The sequence below is a fragment of the Purpureocillium takamizusanense genome, chromosome 5, assembly GCF_022605165.1.
Source record: "Purpureocillium takamizusanense chromosome 5, complete sequence".
In the NCBI taxonomy this organism is placed as follows: domain Eukaryota; kingdom Fungi; phylum Ascomycota; class Sordariomycetes; order Hypocreales; family Ophiocordycipitaceae; genus Purpureocillium; species Purpureocillium takamizusanense.
The window spans coordinates 1,908,378-1,921,043 of record NC_063072.1 but is presented as its reverse complement, the minus strand read 5'-3'; the positions used below and the strand labels follow the sequence as shown (position 1 = coordinate 1,921,043).

At 60.5% G+C, this 12,666-nt stretch overlaps 4 protein-coding genes across 4 annotated transcripts; 3 read left to right on the top strand and 1 right to left on the bottom strand.

The window, feature by feature from the left end:
• The first annotated feature begins 27 nt into the window (after positions 1-27).
• RVB1 (RuvB ATP-dependent DNA helicase pontin) lies at positions 28-2,108 on the top strand. The gene is made up of 3 exons (XM_047987511.1): positions 28-908; positions 1,031-1,362; positions 1,577-2,108. The coding sequence occupies exons 1-3, from the start codon at positions 180-182 to the stop codon at positions 1,707-1,709; spliced, it is 1,194 nt and encodes a 397-aa protein (XP_047843496.1). The 5' UTR covers positions 28-179; the 3' UTR covers positions 1,710-2,108.
• Positions 2,109-3,516: 1,408 nt separating this feature from the next.
• RFG1 (slightly ste11-like protein) lies at positions 3,517-5,765 on the top strand (the record flags this gene model as incomplete). Its single annotated transcript, XM_047987510.1, has 2 exons — positions 3,517-3,829; positions 3,991-5,765. 2 exons carry the CDS (start codon positions 3,517-3,519, stop codon positions 5,763-5,765), a joined length of 2,088 nt encoding a protein of 695 aa, XP_047843495.1.
• Positions 5,766-6,492: 727 nt separating this feature from the next.
• On the top strand, positions 6,493-10,812 carry JDV02_006149 (uncharacterized protein). The gene is made up of 2 exons (XM_047987509.1): positions 6,493-7,030; positions 7,080-10,812. Exons 1-2 carry the CDS (start codon positions 6,629-6,631, stop codon positions 10,689-10,691), a joined length of 4,014 nt encoding a protein of 1,337 aa, XP_047843494.1. The 5' UTR covers positions 6,493-6,628; the 3' UTR covers positions 10,692-10,812.
• Positions 10,813-10,923: 111 nt separating this feature from the next.
• SEC65 (signal recognition particle subunit) lies at positions 10,924-12,533 on the bottom strand. The gene has a single exon (XM_047987508.1). It carries the CDS (start codon positions 12,153-12,155, stop codon positions 11,220-11,222), a length of 936 nt encoding a protein of 311 aa, XP_047843493.1. The 5' UTR covers positions 12,156-12,533; the 3' UTR covers positions 10,924-11,219.
• Positions 12,534-12,666: the final 133 nt, after the last annotated feature.

The following is a 12,666-nucleotide window of genomic DNA, read 5'->3' as shown; positions in this document are numbered from 1 at the left end:
GCGCGGAGACGCAGGCCGGCGGCTTTGTGGGCCAGGCCTCCGCGAGAGAGGTACGAAGCTCCCCAACCTTGCACATCGAAGTCACGAGCCTCGCCATCGAGGCCAATGCAGCTGACAAAGGGCGGCGGCCTGTCTTCTAGTCATGCGGCGTCGTCGTCGACCTGATTCGAGCTCATAAGATGGCCGGTAGGGGGGTATTGCTGGCAGGCGGTCCCGGCACCGGCAAGACTGCCCTCGCGCTGGCCATCAGCCAGGAGCTCGGCACCAAGATCCCCTTCTGCCCCATCGTCGGCAGCGAGATCTACTCGACCGAAGTCAAGAAGACGGAGATGCTCATGGAGAACTTCCGAAGGGCCATTGGCCTCAAGGTCCGCGAGACGAAGGAGGTGTACGAGGGCGAGGTCACGGAGCTCACGCCCGAGGAGGCCGAGAACCCGCTGGGAGGGTACGGCAAGACCATCAGCACGCTGCTCATCGGGCTCAAGAGCGCCAAGGGCCAGAAGAAGCTGCGCCTGGACCCCAGCATCTACGAGGCGATCCAGAAGGAGAGGGTCACCGTCGGCGACGTCATCTACATCGAGGCCAACACGGGCGCCTGCAAGCGCGTCGGCCGGTCGGACGCGTACGCCACCGAGTTCGACCTCGAGGCCGAGGAGTACGTGCCCATCCCCAAGGGCGAGGTGCATAAGAAGAAGGAGATTGTTCAGGACGTGACCCTGCACGACCTCGACGTCGCCAACGCGCGGCCCCAGGGCGGCCAGGACATCATGAGCATGATGGGCCAGCTCATGAAGCCCAAGATGACCGAGATCACGGAGAAGCTGCGCGCCGAGATCAACAAGGTCGTGAGCAAGTACATTGACCAGGGCGTGGCCGAGCTGGTTCCGGGCGTTTTGTTCATCGACGAGGTATGTTCTTCTTTTCTTTTTCCTTTCCTTCTGTTCCCTTGGCTGTTTTCGACTGCGGTGGATGTTTCACCCCCGCAGGAGGGGGGCGCGCGCGCCGCTGACTCGCATGTCTTCACCACCAGGCACACATGCTCGATGTGGAGTGCTTCACCTACCTCAACCGAGCACTGGAATCGCCCATCTCCCCCATTGTGGTGCTGGCGTCGAACCGCGGAATGTGCACAATAAGAGGCACCGACGACATTGTTGCGGCCCACGGCATTCCTACCGACTTCCTGGCCCGTCTGCTCATCATTCCCACGGCGCCCTACCAGGCCGACGAGATCAAGAAGATTGTGCGGATACGCGCCTCCACCGAGGGCGTCTCCATCAGCGACGCCGCCATCGATAAGATTTCGGACCACGGCGTCCGCATCAGTCTGCGGTATTGCCTCCAGCTGCTGACCCCTGCCAGGTAAGTTGATTTTTTTCTTTTCTTTTTCCACTTTCTCGAATACCACCCGCCTCCGGAGTCGACGCCAAGAACCAACGAACAACAACGGTTACACAAGGTGTTGCCCGGTCTGATTTCGGAGAGTCCTCCTTCCTCGTTTCCCCCCCCCCTATCTCACCCGCCTTCACCGCTCTTGGTTGACCGCTCGCGCCGCTCGCTGACATGGCTTGGGCAGCATTCTCGCAAAGGCCAACGGCCGTTCCCAGATCGACGTCGCCGACGTGGCCGAGTGCGAGGATCTGTTCCTCGACGCCCGGCGCAGCGCGACGCTGTTGAGCACCGAGGCTGGACGGGGTTACATTTCGTAGGCAGCCAGGCAAGCGGAGCCGACGGCCGCGTCGACAAATAAATCTGAAGAGAGAGAGAGGGTACCCCTTTAGACTTGGAAGCGTAACTATGCGAGACGGAGGCCCGAAGAGTAGCCAAGGGTTTTTCAACGGGATTTTGATTTTGGCGGATGGTCCGGCGCCGGGGAGATTATGCCACTTTCACGGTTATTTGTTTTTCACTCTATCTTGCTTTACGAGGCCAAAAGGGAGACGGGGGGAAGGGGCACAACAACGCCTCGTGAGAATCCCAAAAAAACAGACAGTGACGATACTATTGCCCATAACGGGGCGCCGCTCCCCCCCCTTTGGGCGAAACACCGAACGGGGCAAGGGGCCTTGTCATTGGGTTTTCTGGCGTCCTTCCAAGCTTTTTCGGGGGAAAGACAAGTAAAAAAAAAATGACAAGACGCCTCGCCCATCTTTGTGCCGCCCGCCCCTCCTACCCACCCATCCATCCCATCCCAGAAGCGGCGCCCAAGGTGAAGGGGGATGGGATGGCAGGCGCCTGCGAGCGAGAGGTGCGTATCGTCGTGAGCATCGCGCGCCGGCTGAGACATCCAGGAACCTGGAAAGCCAACCAGCAGAGACAGACGGCGCAAGACAAAAGCAGAAGCCTGCTTGGGGGCCGCACGCACACGACCATGACAGGCTGGCGCCGTCCGGGGAGGGGGGTTGGCGATGGCGGTGGTGGAGGAGGAGGTGGGCGCAGATGATGGGACGCACCACCGCGCACGCAAGTCAGTCACGCATGCGGAGCACACCACGATCGCACGTTGGGCTCATCCTCACCGATTGACCGATTCCAAGCATCACGTGCGGAACGGGGGCCCTTTAAACCGCGTTCGGGCTGGCGCCAGCCATTCGTCCTTTGTCTCAGGCGGGCGCAGCATTCCAGGCCGACGCTGCTTCGCATTCCTGCGGCCCGTCTGCCGACATTGTCGCCCGCTGCGGCGGAGAGGGCGAGGTTGGGCCCAGCCTGCAGAAGCGGAGAGACGCGGACAAGGACGAATAGGCGCGACGCAACGGTAGAATGTTGGGTGTCATGCGGTTTTGCCTCGAGGCTGGGCGTTGAAGAGGACCCGCGGCGGTATATCGCTGCCGGGATGGATGCCAGGGGGCGAGGAGGGGGAAGAGGGAGATCGATTTTCGTCCGGCTTCTTCCCCCTCCTCCTCGCAGAAACGTTCCGACCGAGGTCGAAACGGCGTCCGGAGAGGAAATAAAAGAGGATAAACGCTCGCGCCCCCAAAGACAAAGGCAACAAGCTCACGCTTTGTCCGCCGGCCAGAAACCTTCACTGGACTGCGGGCGAACGCCAGTCGACGCCCCCCGGTGGACTCCCGAGACATGTAGGGGGGATCTTACTGGCCCCTCTGCACACTGAAGGCAGCAGCGCAGCACGCAGAGAAGGGCCGGAGAGATCAGGCCTGTCGAGCGAGCTTGTCCGAAGCCGGGTTTGCTATTGTCCACTGAGCGGACGTTGAGTGAATGGCCAAATGCCAGCGTCCTCTCACAAAGGGAAAGGACCTGGGCACTCGGGCAACGGCTCGTTCCATCTTCATTCTTGGCATCTTCCTGCCACCGCCGCTCATCCCGTCCTCAATCGTCGAGCTCCAGTCCTCATCTTATACTCTCATTGTTCTCGTCGTCGTACTCATCGTCGTCGTCTTCCCGTCCCGAAGACCCAACGCCGAGAGCGCCCTTGTCGGCTGGGCCCAGGTGTAAGTGCAGACCGTCTCGCGGCCCGCCAGTAGCGCCCTTTTCACGTCGTCCTTGCGTCTCGCAACGATGACACAAGTGCTCGCCCTGGCTGCTCGACACATGGAAGCCATCGGAGCTCCTGTTCGCCGTCACGTGGACCTGGGACAGCAGTACAAGCAGCCAGCTGGCATCGCCGCCGCGGCTGATGGGGGCCACTCACCCTCACCTCTCCGATCCGCGTCATCAAGAAAGCGGGCTTCCACCATACACGCCGTGGATGCCGACCGCGGCATGCAAGAGTCCCCAAGCGCCAGCGGCGCAGGCGCCCAGAGGCAAGACACCGCCAGGGACCTCATCTGCCTTTGCACACCAGCTCCCAAAATCCCGAGGCCGCGAAATGGTGAGTAAAAGACGTTGTTTAACACCCGCCTCCGGCGCCTGACATTCCGTATTGATGTGGTTATGGGGCATGGAGTGGTCAGCGAGTCCCTAAGTGGGAGTCCAGACTTGCTTGCCGCTGCTCTGAGCTAAGACCAGGCTGACAGACGGTTCGTTGGCCAGCATTCATTCTGTATCGCCAGCATCACCAGGCGCAGGTAACGGCAGACAACCCCAAGCTGTCCAACCCAGACATATCCAAAATCATCGGAGAGAAGTGGAAGAATGAAGACGAGGAAGTGAAGCAGACTTGGAAGAACCTCGCCGAGGAGGAGAAGCAGCGCCACCAGACACAGTACCCCAACTACCGCTACCAGCCGCGCCGCGGGAACAAGCCCCAGGCTGGATGGGGGACCACGTCGCCGACAGAGGAGCCAGGTCGATGCCCAAAGTGCCATGGACGAGCCGCTGCTACCCCGCAAACGCCGTCAACGCCCTTTGCATTATCTCCGGCGGCCAAGATGGGGGCCGGATCTCAAGGCAGGCCCAGCCTCCAGCGAGCAGACACGGACAGATCTCGCCGATCGAGCTTCGAGCAGTCGCCAACAAGTGCACTGCCATTTCCGACCAAATTGCCATCCGTCAGAGATGTCGAGAATGGCGAGCCAACCTCCCCGGGCATGAAGAGACGTCGGGCCAACGACGCGGGTGGATACCATCCCATCAACGGATCCCTCAGCGGTTATGTGAGCAGGAAGCCCGGAGAAGTAGCTGTCGCGCGGACAGACGGCCCGCCGCAGACTCCTGCTCATGCCTATGTTCGAACGTCTCTACCTGAGCTTGGGAATTTGCCGAGATCTCAGAGCGGCCCGATGCCTCCACCGTTTCGGCCATCGCCGTCGACGTCCTGGCTGGAGAAAGACCCGTCCAATCGACGGCACAGTGGCTTCGACGAGTCTCTTCGACTGCCGCCCCTACAGTCGTCGGTGCCACCTTCGCCGTCTCGTATGCCCTCCTTGGATACCCGTCGCGTCAGCTTGCCCATGGCAGGCGTCATGGAATCACCCCCCCGAGAATCTCGTGGACTATGCAGCTCATCTTTGGAGGGCAGCATCAAGGCCATTCCCCTGAGCCGCAAGCTGTCCGTGCTTGCGAGCATCTGTCGGACCGCTCCGCCCCTGGCAAGGGAGGCTGGGCCTGGGGTCACAAGGGGTGCTTTCATTGCGGTGGAGGGCTCTAATGCGAGGCTGCTCCGAGAGGTGGGCGCGGCTATCGAGAAGACACTGGTGGCGTGCGGCGACATCGACTTGAAGGTGTGGAAGGACGAGTCGCCTCAGCATGAGTCGGTGATGCAGGCGTCGTCCTTGAGCCGTGCTGGTAGCAAATTTGGCGATTCGTTTGAACCGTATTTCGACGTCGTATCCTCGTGGCAGAAGAAGTCGAAGCAAATTGGCCGCCATATCACTGGGAAGACGGCCCTCATCCCCAGTGCCGAGGACCAGAGGGCAGACGGGGAGCGGGTGGTGGCCCAAGCCCGGTCGACCGAAGCGTGCACGCCGCCCGAAGACGACAAAGGACCTGGCTTGACCGTTAAGATGCCGGTGGCATTGGCCAGAGATGGCTTCAGCCTGACAGTATCGGACAGGTACGCCTGCACGATGCCAATCCAGGACTCGTACTCGCCACTGGATCATTGGCAGTGGATGGCGTCACTGTGGCGTGGGACTGTCTGTCCGGACCTCGTGGTCCACGTCATGCCGGCTGAAGACGACGAGGCGGGCAGTCGCAGGGTTGTCGAGCTTTCGCGGCGGCTGGGCTCGATCCTCGTCAAGTTGCCCTCGAATAAGGAGATGGATGAGGGCACCGAGAGGAGGATAGCCTTTGAAGTGATGGAATGGATGAGAGAGGGATCGTTCCGCGAGACGCTGCCTCAGGGATGGAGGTCAGACACTCTATGAGCGCCCACGATGCCGCACGTCGACAGAAACGACCGCAATGTCGTGGGCTGTGTGCCGAGCGAGGCAGGCAAGCCTGCGAGCTTGTAGGGAGGACATCGTTGTAAGGACGTAACGAGACCAATTAATGACCGTTGAAGTGTTGCACAACCGCTGCATGGTTCATGATTGCCAGTGTGCAGGTGGAAAAGGCCATGCGATGCGAAGTGCAAAATGTCCGCAGTAGATTGGCCGCCACCCTTAGTACTGTAGGTATTGCTCCCATAAAAGTATCTACAGTAGATAGTGCCACCTTGGTTAGGCGCTTCGCATCAAAGCCTCTACTCTATCGGCGGAAGGTGCGTGTTGCCGACTTTTTTGTAGCGCTCCTCCTGCTTGGATGGGCGAAGACGCCCTGTAAGTGCGGCTGGTGTGGGAAGGAGAGCACCAGCCCAGCCCGTCAGTACTTCGCACAGTACGAAGGTACCTCTAGTACTCCATTGCATCAATCGTTAGGTGGGCGCCCCCCCCCCCCCTCCCCCCCCCTGGCCGATGCTCTGCTTCAGGGGCCGAGAAGTGGGGCCGGGTATTGTTTTACTGCTAAGTGCTGGGTCAGCATAGCACCCCAGCGATGGATGGGGCGCGTCCACCAAAACGCGTCCAGTGTCTCCGTGTTTCTTTGTCAATGTTAGGGGAGCCACATGTGATCCACCCAAGCTCCATCTCATCCCATCCCACCCCATCCATCAACCATCCCCTGGCGCAGCCTCATTGTCAACAACGACCCGGCATCGTCACCAATCCACGCCGCCCACGGCCTGCACTGCAGCGTCACAACGTTCTGACTCCGGCACGATGCGCCCTCGTCCCTTCAGCAGCCTCTTATAATGCCCGACTTCAAACCAGGCCAGACGGTCCAGCTCAGCGATGGCCGCAAAGGCATCGTCCGCTTCGCCGGCCAAACCCACTTCCAGGTGGGAGAATGGGTCGGCGTCGAGCTCGAGGACAAGACCGGGAAGAACGACGGCAGCGTCCAAGGCGAGCGCTACTTCGACTGTCCCATGGGCTATGGCATGTTCGTTAAGCCCATGATGGTGACCATTCTTGCTCAGCCACCCAGTGCAAAGCCTCCCGCGGCGCGGAAGCCAGCACGTCCGAGCAGCCTCAATCCCGTGTCCGGCAGGACATCGGCCGCTGCCGGAGACGTGGCCTCGACAAAGCGCCGGAGCATCAACGCGCCAAGTCCGAGCCCGGGGCCTAAGATGTCTCGTCCGACGAGCGCCATTAGGGTGAGCATCCTGACAGTGGCCGCCTCCATGATTCTGACGCAAAATCAAGTCTCCTGCAAAATCTCCCACCAAGCAGCTGAGCGGCCCCTCCAGCTCTTCAGCATCGCGAACGGGCACACCCTCGAACGCTCGCGTTTCGTCCGTCGGAAGTAAGCCACGAACTTCAATAAGCGGACAGCGGACCTCAATGGGCCCACCGGCACTTCCCTCAACTCGAACTGCGCGACAGTCCTCCATATCCTCTGTGACTTCGAGAGCCAGCACCGTGACTGCGCGGATGTCGACCGGCCGAGCGTTGCCGGGAGGTGTACGCGCACTCTCCCAACCCAACGCTGCTCGCCGTCCATCTGCCGATTCCCAAGCTGGACGGGATAGCAGCTCGGCCGACGACACCACGCCAGTGTCGCCTGTGAGGGGTACTGCACCTATCATTGCACCACAGCCAACCAGCCCGGCTCGGGGGAGGGCAAATGCGCTCGAGAAGATGGCCGCCGCAACATCACCCGGGACATCTGCTACACCACCTCCGAAGAGGCCGGCTGCACCGGCACCGGCGTCTCGAACCCCAGGCACGACCGCAGCAAGCCGAGAGATAGAGGACTTGAAGGCCAAGCTTCGAGTCCTCGAGCGAAAACGAATCGAAGATCGTGACAAGCTTCAGCAGCTCGACAAGGTTCAGGGGGAACGCGACAAGTTTGAGACCATCATCCAGAAGCTCCAGCAAAAGTATCAGCCGCAGCAGCAAGAGAATGCCGAGCTAAGGAAACAGCTCAAGGAGGCCGAGGCCCGATTTGAATCTGTGGAAGCTATGCAGGCCGAGCATGACTCTGCACTAGAACTCGCCGCTCTGGACCGAGAGATGGCAGAAGAGACGGCCGAAGTCCTGAAAATGGAGCTCGAGACCCTCAAGCAAAAGACTGAGGAGCTTGAGCTGGAAGTCGAGATTCTGCGCGAAGAGAACACCGAGTACAGCAAAGGCATGACGCCCGAGGAACGCGCCAGCACCGGTTGGCTGCAGATGGAACGTACCAACGAACGACTGCGTGACGCCTTATTGAGGCTCCGTGACATAACCCAAGAACAAGAAGAGGGACTTCGGGATCAGATCGCTGGACTGGAGGATGAGTTGAAACAGTTCAACGCCGTAAAGGCTGAGAATGCAAAGACCAAAGAAAAGCTGGACAAATCCGAGGCTGCGGTTGATGATCTCCGCCAGCAGCTTGACAACGCCCTCGGCGCCGAAGACATGATTGAGGACCTCACGGACCGCAACATGAGCATGTCGGAGCAGATCGAGGAGCTCAAGGCTGTCATCGACGATCTGGAGAACCTTAAAGAGATCAACGACGAGCTGGAAGCCAACCATGTCCAGAACGAAAAAGAGATGCAAGAAGACCTCGACTTCAAGGACAGCGTCATTGCAGAGCAGGCACGCCGGGCCGCCCAACAAGAAGAGGCTTTCGAGGACATGGAGTACACCCTATCTAGATTCCGCGAGCTCGTCACCAGCTTGCAAGGTGACCTGGAGGACATGCGGGCCTCTCAGGCAGTCACGGAGGGTGAATCAGAGAAGCTCAATGACCGCTCGAGAGCCATGATGGATCTCAACATGAAGCTTCAGCTTTCCGCTGCCAAGGCACAAGTCAAGACGATTGATTTGGAGCTTCGCCGGCTAGAAGCGGAGGAAGCAGGCAAACATCTCGAGATTGTTAGGCTCTTCTTGCCCGACACCTACGTGGAAGACCAAGACTCGGTTCTTGCGCTGTTGCGATTCCGCAGACTTGCGTTCAAGGCCAACCTCCTGAACGGTTTCATCCGGGAGCGTGTCAGCGGCCAGCCCCACCCCGGTCATGAGGATGATGTCTTTGCTGGCTGCGATGCTGTTGACAAGCTGGTATGGGTGTCCGCCATGTGCGACCGCTTCGTCAACGACATAAGCCACTGCTCGATGGAGCGGTTCTCAAAGTACCAGAATGCCCTACACGAGCTCGAGCCCGTGGAGCGGGCGCTGAATGTCTGGATTGACGGACTACGACGAGACGACCTGAAAGAGAAGACTTGCGCAGACGAATTGCACCGCACCGTGGCTCTCATGTCGCATCTCGCCGAGGTTCACATCTCTAGTGGGCTGTCCAACTTTGCTGACGAGGTTCACATGCGGTCGCTGGTTGTTCAAAGTCACCTTGAATCCGCGGCCGTGACATTCAACACCACGAAGCTCATGGTGCAGCGCGTGCTACCGGCAGAGGGTCAGGAGGCCGACAACTACAAGCTTGGCCACGATTTCGCCAAGCAGTTCGACTTGATCATTACGCAGACCAGGAGCACCAAGGTGATTGCCGGCAAAGCGGTGCGAGCCTTGGAGGATCTCAAGACGCGGTCATTGTCGCTTTCGCCAGACACGAGAGAGGCCTTTGAACAATGCGAGAGTGGCAGTCTCGAGCTGGCTGCGCTGGCGCGAAAAATTGGCAACAGCGTCCACAAGCTCTTCACACAGGATGAGGGCCGCAATGAGCCCTTTACGCACGAAGAGGTCCAGGATGTCATTCAAGCCGCTGCCACGGAGACGGGGGCGGTCATGGAGACGGACTCGATATCGCACTACCTGTCCAAGCTCCGCGCGGTCAACAGTCAGGTCACTGACCTGGCCGGGCTGGCTACGGATCTGGAGCAGTCACAAGAGTTTGACATGAACCCTGCTCCCTGGCGTCTCCGATCGCAAGAACTCAAGGCGCTCAAGACGGTGCCCGTGGACGCAGAGGAAGAGTTGCGACGACTCAAGGAGGAGCATAACGAGGCCCGCCGCACAATTGCGCAGCGTGATGAGCACCTCAGTACCGCTGTGCTTAAAATTGAGACGCTGGAATCGCGCATGCGAGATGCGCAAGCTAACGTCGATCGCATCACGAATTTGCAGAAGCAGCTCGAGGCGTCGGGCGAGCAAGTCACGAGTCTGAAGGAAGACATCGAGAAGCAAGACCGGGAGCTCAAGAACCTCGAGTCGGAGCGCGACAAGTGGAAGAAGATTGCGAGCGACAGCCGGGCGTATGCCGACGGCGCGGATGCAGCAGGGATGAAGGCCGGGCAGGAACGTGCAGTTGCAACGGCTCGGGAGATGGACGCCTTGAAGAGGGACATTGAGAGCCTGCAATCTGCCGTGCGGTACCTGCGTGAGGACAGCCGACGTGCTCGCACCAAGGAACAGCAGGGCTACGACTGGCTGGCCGAACCTCTGGTGAAGCCGGCGGGCCTCGCGGAGCAGCGGAAGAAGCTGCTCCAGACCGAAGGCAAAGACGTACTCGGCGAGCTGATCAAGGTGGCGACGTCGGCGACGCTCTTTGACTTTTCGGCGCTGCCAAAGGACAAACTCGCGTGGCGACCGGCCAAGACGACGCCGCAGTACCACGCCGCAAGGCAGATGGAGGACTACGCCGCGCTGTCTTCGTGGCAAGACGCCGTGGTCAAGAAGTCGGCCGCGCTTCGCAAGGACGACGGTCCGAGACGGCATGTTGGCAACCCGGCGGCACAGTTGCAGATTAGGCTGCCGCGCGGCGACGGCAAGACGATGATGGCCGGCATGGGCATCGGAAGAGATGGCGTGCAGGTTGTGGGATCGCGCGAGTGGGAGGCGCTGCAGGGGAGCAGGATCGCCGCCGTATGAGATGGGGTACTGCGCATGACGAAGGCAAGGATTGATACCCAGCGGACCGAGAGGTCTCGTAGACAAGATGCGAGGCGTACATTGCGTTTATACTTGTATATATAGATGTATTGCACCGGATATATTGCAAGTGTCTCGATCATGTTGTGGGGGGAGGTCTCTGAAGCGTTGAGCACGTATGCTACAAGGCACATGCATGACCTTGATTCAGGAAGGAGCAAGGCATTTACGTGGTGTGCTCGTTTTGTGATTTGAATTTTAGGTGTGTTTTACGGTCCGCACCATGTCCGTGGTGGCTCAACTCTGCCCCCACGCAGAGGTATATATCTGACTGATGGGACCTCTGCATCCATGGCGAACAATCGACCACATGTCTTGCCACGTCCAGAGCCCGTCCTGTAACCGCACTCCCGGCACAACCCTACACACCAGCCGACTGACCATCCAAGGTACCTACAACCTCGTCCACGCGGGGGGGAGGGGCCAGCGAGCGAGGAAGCAGGGAAGGCTCTCTCGTCCGTGCATCCATCAAGCCCTCCCCTTGGCCTTTTTGTCCTTTTTCTTCTTGCCGCCGCCGCCGGCTGCACCGCCCTCGTCCGCCGCCAACATACCTAGGCCGCTGCCGCTGCCGCTGCCGCCGGCTGCACCGGCCTGCTGGCTCGCCATGAGGGCGGCCATGGGGTCCCCGCCGCCCTGCATCTCCTTCATCATGTCCTTGAAGAGGTTCTCGGAGACGCCGCCGCCCGTCATGGCGGGGCTGAGGTAGGGCAGCAGGTCGCCCATCTTCCAGCCGCGGGGCACGGCGGGGCGCGGGTAGGGCTTCCCCTCGGGGGGCTGGAGCTGGCCGCCGACGCGCAGGCGCAGGCCGGCGCTGCTCTCCGTGGTGGGGTTGTCGGCGAGGTGCCTGGCGACGAGGGTGTAGAGGTGGTGCTTGTTCTTGACGACAGCGACGGAAGAAGACGAATGCTTGAGGCCGACCTTGACGCGGCCCGGGTTCGCCCAGTCCTTGGGGTGCGTCTTCTCGGGCTCGAGGAGCGTCTGCAGGCGCAGGCGGGAGCAGGCGTTGGCGATGTCGCGCGCGAGGGGGTTGCGCACGGCCAGGTGGGCGGGCACGCGGCGGCCCTCGGCGCGGGAGCGCGTCGCGTCAAAGTAGACGGGGTACAGCGTCTGGAAGCCCATGTACGCGGCGTGCTCGTCGGGCGAGATGCCGCCGCCGCCGCCGCCGCCGCCATTGCCTGCTCGCAGGGGGTTGAGGTCGGCCGGGTCGAGGATGTGGGACTGCGCGGCGGCACGTTGATGTGACTGTGACTGCGACGGTGAAGAGCGCCGGGCCTGGTCGTCGTCGTCGGGAACGACGCGCCGGATAATGTCCGTGTCGACAAAGTCGTCAATGTCGCCCTCGTCCGGGTCGGAGATGGCGTCCGGGTCGCTGTCGGAGACTTCTTCCACGCGGGGGTGGGACATGGCTGCTGGTGCTGCTGTGTGCTCTTGCTTCTCTGCTCTGCTTGCTCTGCGTTGGCCCACCCTCGTGATGTGTCTTTTCTCCCCTGATTTCTTGATCTCTTCCCTTGCGTTCCCGCACTTCCCCCTTCCTCTCCTTTCGTAGGGAAGGTAGGTAAGTAGCCAAGGAGGCAGAAAGGCAGGCAGGCAGAAAGGCGCCCCGCCGGAGCAGGTAGAAATCTATGCGCGCGACGACGGCGGATCGCTCAAACGGTCGTAGTGGTAGAGCGGATTCGGCGGGTTCGTAGTTGGTCGTCTTTTGGACAAGGCGAGGAGGTTGAGGTTGAGGTGAGGTTGAAACTTGGACCACACGCAGCGGTCTGGTGTCTGGTGGTGGTCGTGCTGGCATAGGATGAGGTGGATTTTGACCAGCATGCAAATAAATGGTGGGGTCGGCCGTCAGACTGTGGGGGGACAAAGCTCCACCCACCACCACCTCCTATCGATGGATTGGCATTTGGCAACAACAACCTCA

What these genes read in the sequence shown, in the direction of transcription:
- JDV02_006149 (XM_047987509.1), top strand. Translation starts at nt 6,629, where the DNA reads ATGCCCGACTTCAAACCAGGCCAGACGGTCCAGCTCAGCGATGGCCGC. An exon ending in GTCCGACGAGCGCCATTAGG is followed by an intron (nt 7,031 to 7,079) that starts GTGAGCATCCTG and finishes CGCAAAATCAAG; the next exon opens with TCTCCTGCAAAATCTCCCAC.
- RVB1 (XM_047987511.1), top strand. Translation starts at nt 180, where the DNA reads ATGGCCGGTAGGGGGGTATTGCTGGCAGGCGGTCCCGGCACCGGCAAG. An exon ending in GCGTTTTGTTCATCGACGAG is followed by an intron (nt 909 to 1,030) that starts GTATGTTCTTCT and finishes CTTCACCACCAG; the next exon opens with GCACACATGCTCGATGTGGA. An exon ending in CAGCTGCTGACCCCTGCCAG is followed by an intron (nt 1,363 to 1,576) that starts GTAAGTTGATTT and finishes TGGCTTGGGCAG; the next exon opens with CATTCTCGCAAAGGCCAACG.
- SEC65 (XM_047987508.1), bottom strand. Translation starts at nt 12,155, where the DNA reads ATGTCCCACCCCCGCGTGGAAGAAGTCTCCGACAGCGACCCGGACGCC.